Consider the following 10,899-nt stretch of genomic DNA (forward strand, 5'->3'; position numbering starts at 1 on the left):
TTCAGCAGTCTGTAGATGTAATATGTTAAAGCCTATCAAAATGTGGGATAAACAAGCTGGCAGCTGACAACTGCTGAGGCAAGGAAACAAAATTAAACATGTAAAAGAAACTTAATTGGGTTACCATCAGTCTGCCTGACAGACTCAGGCCCACAACAGGAAATTATTTGGGATCAGAGCCACAAATTCATTCAAAGGAACAAACATACACCTACACACAAAGATACACACACAATTATGGTGTGCTAAATATGAAAAGAGAATGTTTTATTTACCAGTGTCTGAATGCATCCGCATACAATTGCATGCAGTGAACAAAACAGCCATTGGGAAGGGAATCAATACAATGTTTTTGAGGAAAAAAGGGCTTCTGTTACAAGGTAGCGTTATAGTTAAAGTTTGAGCTTGTAACCTTAAAGGTGCCCAAGAATGCTTTTTCACAAGATGTAATATAAGTCTAAGGTGTCCCCTGAATGTGTCTGTGAAGTTTCAGCTCAAAATACCCCATAGATTTTTTTTAATTAATTTTTTTAACTGCCTATTTTGGGGCATCATTAACTATGCACTGATTTACACTCAGCGCGCCGCCCCTTTAAATTCGCGTGCTTCCCTGCCACACGAGCTCTCGACTTATATTACAGCGCATTTACAAAGTTCACACAGCTAATATAACCCTCAAATGGATCTTTACAAGATGTTCGTCATGCATGCTGTATGCATGCTTCGAATTATGTGAGTAAAGTATATATTTGGATGTTAACGTTTTATTTTGAGTGAATTTGAGGCTGTGCTCCGTGGCTAACGGCTAATGCAACACTGTTGTAAAGATTTATAAAGAATGAAGTTGTGTTTATAAATTATACAGACTGCAAGTGTTTAAAAATGAAAATAGCGATGGCTCTTGTCTCCGTGAATACAGTAATAAACGGTGTAACTTTAACCAACAGTAGCCTACATTAACATATGCTAACGAAACATTTAGAAAGACAATTTACAAATATCACTAAAAATATCATGATATCATGGATCATGTCAGTTATTATTGGTCCATCTGCCATTTTTCGCTGTTGTTTTTGCTTGCTTACCTAGTCTGATGATTCATCTGTGCAGATCCAGACGTTACTGGCTGCCCTTGTCTAATGCCTTGAACATGGGCTGGCATTATGCAAATATTGGGGGCGTACTTTAAGACAATTTAAAGGCACCTTTAAGACAATTTAATACTTCTAAGGCCTATTACTAGGAAAACTAATGTCCCCTGGCCACCCTGTGTAAAGAATTATCAGGTCCAACTAGTCCGATATATATATATATATATGTTTATACCAGTGGTGTAGTCTACTTGATATGCAGGTATACGCTGTATACCCACTAGGAAAGGACAAGGATTTGCACATACCCACATACTCATTTTGAGACAGAACTTTCAGACTTTCATTTATAAAGGCTAGTACTGCCCTACACGGTACAGAAAATGAGCCAGACGCTATTGTGACGTTATCTGGTAAGGTAGCATAGTTTAGGTAGCAAGAGGCAGTTTCTATGGCGTTATTTTAATGACAAAAGGCGAGGGTGCATCCGTGTAAAGAGCAAGCACGAATCTCTGTGGATTTCCTTCACATGTAGCACAAAACTGGTCAAACACTCTCAAACATACATTGGTCTCATGGCTCTCACTTGGATATCACGTGTGCATGCTCAGAGTTTCATTTTTTTCTGTGCACAAGCTGATTTTGAGATTTTAGTTAGCCGGTTCTGTAGTTATTTAATTATTTAATATGCATAGTTATTTCAGTTAAGTGCTTATTGTAAATGTCAGTAGCAGTTAATACTTATGAGCCTCAGCTTTCCGTTATTGTTAATAATAGCTGCAACTTGCACTCTTAAATGTGCACTGAAAATTGTCAGCTGATAAAACCTGTGCTCCAGGGACAATATTCAAATAACATCTAAGGCTAAATGTAGCTCTTAACTGCCTGAGTTGGTGATTAACACTAAACAGTAGAAAATCAGTCCAGTCTCCCCAGCTGTAAATGTCATTGGCTGTTAGTCTTGTGTTGTTTATACAAATCGACATGTTCATGACACATAGGCAGTCTTTCAGAATGCTCTCAAATGGGTGTGTATAAGGCTAAGGATAAAAACAGCGTACCATATGCACGCCAAAACTCATTTTGGCTTATACATTCCACGACATTGCACACTCGTATTGTAGAACTTTCCAGCAGGTGTCGCTATTATTTTACATATGCATATCATTATTGATAGATGTTATTATTATGTTTTGGGGTATTTGAAGAAATAAGTATGTATATTTACCATCTCATTCTAAATTTGAGGACATTTATGTTATATTTCGTATATGTTAATCTTACTAGGTTACAGGTATGTTTTATTATCTTTCCTAGTCACCAGATTATGTATATGTATATGCGTAGTTAGTCAGTGCGCAGGCGCCGCCTATGTTCATTTTCATTCTGTTGTTGGATCAGGACTGGTACGCTTGCCGGTGAGTGTCTGTAAACTGGCATTGCTAGTAATTCAGATTAAGAATTAATATTTTATGATTGTATAATTTCATTAGTTAATTCTGATGTTTGTTTTTTGTGTTTCATTGTAGGTTTACGACCTAGCAGTCGAACTAACTGATTAGTTAAGACAAGCTAAACGTCACACATAACTAGCTTGTGGATGATTATTGTGCATTTGTACACAATAAAGGCTCGAGTTGTATCCGCCGTGCTTGTCCTGAAACCCTTCCAGTGGGGAGTTTAGTGAGCTATACCAGACAGCTTATTAAAAAACTGGACAGTCGTAAACCGCCGTCAGAGCCGTGCTAGAGAATTCACGGACACCGAGCGGAGGAGAAGCCATCGTTGATGACCGACGTCGGGATTGGAGACCCGTATTCTGAGAAAGAAGCGGCCGTTAACAACACCACTTCAACGGAGAAGCCAAAGCTAATAGCTAACGGGGCCATTAAAGTGCTGAATAACTTCTACAACCGTGAGTAAGACTGTGTGAATGTTAATAGCTGCGGGGCTAATAACGCAGCTACCGGACGTAACGGCTGAATCGAATCCTTTGAACCGAATCTTTCTGAACGAGTCTTTTGAGTCGATTCTTCTGAACGATTCTTTTTGCCAAAAAAGTGATTTTAGTGATTCTGATCACTGAAAAGAGGAAAAAGAGACAGAAATGGCAGATGAAAAACCAGATTTAGAGAGTTTAAAGCGGAAACGCTCAAATGTTCAACGAGTCTTTACAACAAGAATAAACCGCCTTGAAGTTAGTGCTGGCCGTTTACGTGAAGTTGAGTTGTCAGAAGAGTTAGCGAGATTAAAGGATGATTATGACAAACTCCTTGATGTCAGTAATGAGTATGTTGACGCTTTGAGCCAGTTAGACCCTACAGGTGATGACAGTGAGTCACGGGACGCTCTGACGAGGAGGGATGCCAGTGAGCAAAAATTCCTTGAAACTGAGAGCAAGATCATGGAAATGCTGTGGTCTAAGTATGCAGAGCCAGACATAGACACTCTTGTAACACAGTTCAAGTCTGCTTTTGATCGAGCTGAGGCACTCGGCACAAGTAAAGTGCCATGGACGCAGCAAAGGGTCGAAAGTGGTAAATTGGATAGGAAACTCCATGAACTCAAGGAGGCTGTTTACAATTGGAGAGATTATCGGCCATATGGAAGAGACAAATGGATGCTCTTTTTATCATTGAGAGAGGATAAAGAGCAACTGATGGATGAGTGGACATACAGACAAGAGAATGAGGTTATGAATAGGAACAGTACAGAACTAAAAGGCGATGAGGAGGCAGAGGATGAAGATGAGAGAGGCGATGACGCGGTCGGGGGGCATGTCATAACAGATACCGACAGCCTTACAGCTGCAAATAGCATCACCTTTACCCAACCAGTAACCCTTGCTATTACTACTCCACCTGTTAACAGTCAGCCTGCTGTTGTCAATCCGCCCTTTGAGGGGCAGGGAACTGTATATGTTACAAGCTGTCCTTCATTCAAGTACACAGACAGAGCAAGCATCTCTACCTCTGCTGCTCAAGGTTCTTCAGTCACTAGTCAACCTCAGAGCAGGTATGTTGCAGCTACCACACACAATACCCCCCAACAAACATTACAGCCCATTCTACAGTCAAGAAGGTCTGATAGTGGACTTGGTGTCAGTTTTGCCTTACCTCCAACTCTTGCCAGCACGCCACAACTATTAAGCAATCGTGCTGCTCCGCCTGTCGATATCAGCATGGGACAAAGTAGTAGCATGCCATATAGTAGCCCTGGTTCGTACGCCGGTGGGGATAACAGCTATCAGTGGGCCCGACCAAAAATAAGGCTCACACCCATAAGCTTACCTAAATTCTCCGGGGACAGGAGGGATTATTGGCATTGGAAGGCTGAATGGGAGAGTATCCAGGCGCAAGCGGAGCCTACGGGGTCAAGGGAATGCAAGAAACTTCACTTACTAGACAGTATAAGTGAGTCTGTGAAAAGTGAACTTAGGCTGTTGCGCTGCAAAGATGCAAACGATATCTTCAGGGAATTGGAGAACCGTTATGGTGACAAAGCACAAACGGCCGAAGAGATCGTGTTGGAGCTTCAATCACGACCTGCTGTAAAAAACCATCAGCCACGAGAGACATTAGAGTTGATTCTAGCAGTGGAGAGGGCAGTATTGGACCTCACAGACCTGGGGTGTGAAGACGCTGTACGGAATCAGCTGGTGATTCGGTCTTTGGAGAGTAAACTCCCTGAAGTTATGAAGAGAGAATGGCTCATGTGTGTGAGAAACCCTGTGAATGACGTCCATCCTGGAAACCGTTTCGACAGGCTCTTGACGTTCCTGGAAGACCAAAAGTCGTTGCTTGTGAGGTTGGAGCAGTTGCTACCCAGCAAACCATGGCCTGCTAATGCTCCTGGGAGATCAAGCCACTGGGAGAAACCAGGTGGAAGATGGAGAGAGAAGAAGTCGTTCACTAAGACTTCAGCAAGTGAAGTCAAAAGGGACTCCAAGCAGTTACCATGTGCCGTGTGTGGTGATGGAGATCACGGTGGTAAACTGTTTCGTTGTAAAACTTTCAGAAAAGCCAATCTGTCAGAGAAGAAAGCTCAACTGAAAAAGGTGAAAGCATGTACAAAGTGCTTGGATGTTCACGGAGTCGAGAGTGACTGCACTCCAAAGTTTCTCTGTCGTAAAGAAGAGTGTAAGAAAGGCGACACTCCAGCGGACCACCACTATTTCCTTTGCCCTAAAGCTTCAACAAAGAAGGATGCTGCTAAGAGGGAAAATAAAGCAGAGGAAAAGCAGGGAACTCGAGGTCCGACAGAGGAGCAAGAAGCTGTGTTCGCCAAGTTAGGACTGACTCCCCACCAGTTGGAGGCTGTCCGCAGAGCCTGCACTAACAAGGCAACGTCGACAGTGTGTTCTGGCAAGAGTCTGATAGAACAGAGTGGCTTGAAAGAACATCCAGTCCTCATGATGCTGGTACCGGTCACGACAAAGAGAGGAGACAGCCTTGGAGCTTTGGTTGATCTCGCATCTGACACAAATTACATTACACACCAAGCTGCGGAAAGGCTCGGACTGACTGGTGAACCGATCTCCCTTGTCGTGTATGGTGTTGGTACGATGAAGGTGAAAGTTGATACGAAAAGGTATCTTGTGAAAATAAAAGTGTGGACCTCCCGAGGAACCTTGAAACTCCACGAGATGATTTGCTATGGGATGGAAGACATCGCCAAAGTGGATCGAGTGGTGAAATCGGAGCGGCTAGAGCAGTTTTTCCCTGAAGTGGAGCCGGGAGAACTGGCCCGCCCGAAGAAGATCGATCTATTAATCAGCACTCGTGAAGGCCGATTAGCTCCGCAAAGACTGCAAAGAGTCGGCGATCTGGTGTTGTGGGATGGTCCTCTGGGCAAGATCGTGAGTGGTGTGCATCCAGACCTCTTCGAAGAAGTGGAGGTGGCTGCATGGCGGTCGAAGACGCACTTTGCTCATTCAATGAGAATGTTAGCTGTCAAAGTTGAAGAACACTTCGTGGGAAGGCCAGGAGGCCATTTTGAGCAAGAAAACAGAGTAGAAGTTCGAACGACAGCAGCATGCAATAAAGAGGTTCTTGAGTGGCTAAAGTGGGATAGCATTGGTGCTGCCTGTGACCCTATCTGTGGAGGATGTCGCTGTGGAAAGTGCTCGCCGGGAGGAAAGGAGATGTCCCTGGCTGATGAAAAAGAGCTGGAGATAATAAAGGCAGGTCTAACCTTCAGAGAGAGAGACACTCACAGTGACCAGCCCCACTGGGATGCTAAGTACCCCTGGAAGGAAAACCCAGTCTCTCTTCCTAACAACCGAAAGGCTGTGGAAGCAACGTTTCTGAGGACTGAGAAGCGGCTCACGAGAGACCCTCTGTGGAAAGAGGCTTACATGAGGCAAGTCCATGAGATGGTAGAGAGGGGAGCTGCTGTTAAGCTCACAAAGGATGTTATGGACAGCTGGAAAGGTGCTGTGTGGTGGGTGAGTCACCTAACCGCCCCAAATCCCCATTCAGTGACTACGCCAGTACGACTCGTCTGGAACAGCAGCCAGGAGTTCGGAGGGGTTAGCATGAACAGCATTCTGCTCAAAGGCCCAGACGTCTTAAATCCCATCAGAGCGGTGCTCCTCAGATTCCGGGAAGGAGAACATGCGGCCATCGGAGACATCACCAAGATGTATAATTCGATCTGGCTGGAGGAACAAGAAGTCCATGTGCATCGATTTCTATGGAGAGACTCACCGGAGGATGAGATTGAGGATTATGCTGTCGTGCGGGTGAACATGGGGGATAAACCTGCGGGGTGTATTGCGCAGGTTGCCATGCGAGAGACCGCGAAGTTACCCCAGTTCTCTGATATGAAGGAGGAAAGAAGGGTCATCGAGGAAGACTCCTATGTCGATGATCTCCTCACGTCCCACAATGACCCAAACCGTCTAGACAAGATTCAAGAGGGAGTGGAGAAGATACTGATAGCAGGAGGCTTCTACCTCAAGCCGTGGATCCGGTCTGGTCAAAGTGGGAGGAGAGTCGGGACAGAGTCCATGCCAGTGACTCTGACGTTGCCCAACCAGTTAAGGGAGGAAGATAACAAAGCCCTGGGGGTTGGTTACCTCGTGCAAGAGGACAAACTCTTTGTGATGGTCTCTATCAACTTCTCCAGTAGGAAGAAGAAGATGAGAACTGAGATTGACCTCACTGAAGAAGAAGTGGAAGTAAAAACACCAAACCCACTTACTCGTCGTGTTTTACTAAGCCAAATAGCTGGTCTGTATGACCCGATCGGTTTGGTAACTCCTGTGAAACAGAAAGGAGTAATCCTTGTGAGAAGAGCCTTCCAGGAAGCTGGCAAGCTTACTAAAGATACCTGGGATGAACCTCTCTCTGACGACCTCAGAAGAAAGGCAATTGAGCTGTTCAAGGAGTACGCTCGTCTGAGTAGCATCAAGTTCTACAGAAGCCTCACACCTTCTGGCTGGAAGGGTAGACCCTGGGGAATCACGTTTTCTGACGGGAGCTGTGAGTCCTATGGTGCAGTACTGTACTTGCGATGGGAGACGTCAGATGGTGTGGTCACTCGGCTGGTAGAGTCAAAGGCCAAGTTAACTCCTCTCAACCAGAAAGGTGATGCCGTCAAGGCTGAGGTGTGTGGAGCTGTCTTTGCCACACGTCTGAAAGGATACGTGTTGAAGCATGGACGATTGGACGTGGAGAAGTGGTATCATTTCATTGACAGTCAGACGGTGCTTGGGGCCATCCAGAGAGAGAGCTACGGGTTCCAGACATTTTTTGCGAACCGAATCGGGGAGATTCAGAAGGCTGGAGCTGTAACTGACTGGTGGTGGATACCAGGCGAGGTCAACATCGCTGATCTAGTCACGAGAGGGTGCTCTCCTGAACTGCTGGGTGAGAATTCTGTGTGGCAGAAGGGTCCCGAGTTTCTGTCTAGTCCAGTAGAAGATTGGCCCATAAAGTCCGCCTCAGAAGTGGCAGCTGATGCTAGAGAGGTAGTGAGTGGGCTCCAGAAGAAGGCCTTCTCAGTGGTCCTTACCAGAATTCAAGCAAAGAAATTGTTAAATCCTGGCAGTCCTGGTGGTGAAGATCCAATAGTCACAGATGGAGTAAGCGGGGCTCCAGTGTCCTCCGAAAATGGGATGGAATTGACCTTAACTGAGACTAAGGAGAAGGAGACTCTGTGGGGAGCCGCGCTCATAGACCAAGTGGATCCAACAAGGTGCAGTTCTCTTACTAGACTTTGTGGAGTAGTTGGTTATGTCCGCAGAGCTGTAAAGAAGTGGTTGGCCCATGTAGGCAGGGCCTCCAAGCCAGCAAAGTGGGAGGCAGTATTGACAGTAAAGGAACGCAAAGCTGCATTCGAAGACCTGTGCTTAGCCGCCCAGAATGGAGTTACGTTTCCTGTGACGACGCTAGACAGACTCGTTGTCAGTAGGGATGAGGCTTCAGGGCTACTGAGATGTCATGGTAGAGTCCAGGCTTTGACCCAAGGAGAGATTGGTGTACCCTTGGTTCCCTACAAGGCGTGGATCAGCACTCTTCTCGTGAGAGAGGCCCATGAAACTAATCACGAAGGGGTTGCTGGCACACTCCTCCGTGTGAGGTCTAAAGCATGGGTGGTGATGGGTTCAAGGATTGCCAGAAATGTTGTTGATTCTTGTATGCATTGTCGGAAGATCAAAGCAAGAATGTGCAAACAGGTGATGAGTGAACTTCCCCTTGAACGAACTAAACCAGCCGCACCATTTGAGTTTACGACGTTAGACCTTTTCGGTCCTTATGTTGTTAAAGATACTGTAAGACGAAGAGCGGAGATGAAAGTCTGGGGCGTGGTATTCAGCTGTATGGCTTCGAGAGCAGTACATGCTGACATTGTGGAAGATCTGTCGACGGAAGGATTCCTGAAAGCATACCAGCGCTTCACAGCTCTTAGGGGTCACCCAAGAAAGCTCTGGTCGGACCAAGGGACCAACTTTGTGGGTGCCAGACCTGTGTTACAGGAGCTTTATGAGTTCCTAAGTAACATCGACAAGGATCAGATCCAGAAGAAGGCAGTAGTTGGAGGAACCGACTGGACGTGGGTGTTTCACCCGGCTGACTCTCCTCATCGAAATGGAGCAGCCGAGGCAGCAGTTGGTGTACTTAAGAGAGCTTTAAGTAGTGTTGGCAAGGAATGTAATCTGACAGCACTGGAATTCCAGACCCTTCTGTACCTGGCTGCTAATCTGTCAAATGAGAGACCTATCGGTGCCAGAGCTCAGGTACAAGATGAGACCGTGGAAGTAATCACTCCCAACTCGCTTCTGCTCGGTCGCGCAGGACCCAATGGGGACTCCCGAGGTTTTGAGTATCCAACTTACCCTGTCGTGCGTCTAAGAACAATCCAGATTGAGGTTGATAAATTCTGGAAGCGATGGAGCCAGCTGGCAGGTCCAAACCTCTATATCCGCCAGAAGTGGCACGCGCCTGCTAGAAATGTTGCAGTGGGTGATCTGGTATGGTTAGCTGATCAGAACGCACTGAGGGGTCAGTTCAGGCTGGGTCGAGTTGTGGAGGTGTGTCCTGATGCGAGGGGTGTAGTACGAGATGTGAGAGTGGCAACATGTCGAAGTTGTCCAGTTTCCGGCGGACAGTTCAAGAGAAACCGAGGTGAGGAGAACTATCCCTCCACCATCCTCCACAGGGATGTTAGGAGGTTGGTGGTTCTGCTTCCAGTGGAGGAGCAGTAAAGGATCCCCACCATGGTGTGTTTCGGTGAAGGATCCCCACCATGGTGTGTTTCGGTGAAGGATCGAAACTTTCCCCGCTACCATCTTCCCCGAGGCTGGTAGTGTGTTTCGGTAAAGGAGGTCGTAATATTATCAAGGACAATGTGTGTTGTTTTGGACATTAAAACTACCATGAAGATAGTTATTCATGTTGTAACATGATACGTTCATATTCAAGTATGCAATGTTATTTGCATGGATAGAGATAATTTCATATCTAGAAGTGAATTGTTTGGTTGTGGTGGCCTACTTGGATTCTAGAATCAGTAGACCAAGTGGGAGGTGTAGAACTTTCCAGCAGGTGTCGCTATTATTTTACATATGCATATCATTATTGATAGATGTTATTATTATGTTTTGGGGTATTTGAAGAAATAAGTATGTATATTTACCATCTCATTCTAAATTTGAGGACATTTATGTTATATTTCGTATATGTTAATCTTACTAGGTTACAGGTATGTTTTATTATCTTTCCTAGTCACCAGATTATGTATATGTATATGCGTAGTTAGTCAGTGCGCAGGCGCCGCCTATGTTCATTTTCATTCTGTTGTTGGATCAGGACTGGTATGCTTGCCGGTGAGTGTCTGTAAACTGGCATTGCTAGTAATTCAGATTAAGAATTAATATTTTATGATTGTATAATTTCATTAGTTAATTCTGATGTTTGTTTTTTGTGTTTCATTGTAGGTTTACGACCTAGCAGTCGAACTAACTGATTAGTTAAGACAAGCTAAACGTCACACATAACTAGCTTGTGGATGATTATTGTGCATTTGTACACAATAAAGGCTCGAGTTGTATCCGCCGTGCTTGTCCTGAAACCCTTCCAGTGGGGAGTTTAGTGAGCTATACCAGACAGCTTATTAAAAAACTGGACAGTGAGTAAAGTATTTATTTTGATGTTTATATTTGATTCTCTATGAGTTTGAGGCTATATACTCTGTGGCTAACGGCTAATGCTACACTGTTGGAGAGATTTATAAAGAATGAAGATGTGTTTATGAATTATACAGACTGCAAGTGTTTAAAAATGAAAATAGCGGCGGCTCTTGT

The 10,899-nt window shown here is 45.0% G+C and overlaps 1 protein-coding gene across 1 annotated transcript; it reads left to right on the top strand.

The window, feature by feature from the left end:
• The first annotated feature begins 1,618 nt into the window (after positions 1-1,618).
• LOC125259444 lies at positions 1,619-10,401 on the top strand. The gene is made up of 2 exons (XM_048177076.1): positions 1,619-2,509; positions 2,621-10,401. Exon 2 carries the CDS (start codon positions 3,199-3,201, stop codon positions 9,799-9,801), a length of 6,603 nt encoding a protein of 2,200 aa, XP_048033033.1. The 5' UTR covers positions 1,619-2,509; positions 2,621-3,198; the 3' UTR covers positions 9,802-10,401.
• The last annotated feature ends 498 nt before the right edge of the window (positions 10,402-10,899 follow it).

This window comes from Megalobrama amblycephala, linkage group LG23 (assembly GCF_018812025.1).
Source record: "Megalobrama amblycephala isolate DHTTF-2021 linkage group LG23, ASM1881202v1, whole genome shotgun sequence".
NCBI classification, from domain to species: Eukaryota; Metazoa; Chordata; class Actinopteri; order Cypriniformes; family Xenocyprididae; genus Megalobrama; species Megalobrama amblycephala.

Excerpts from the sequence above, each read along its gene's own strand:
- LOC125259444 (XM_048177076.1), top strand. The coding sequence starts at position 3,199 with ATGGCAGATGAAAAACCAGATTTAGAGAGTTTAAAGCGGAAACGCTCA.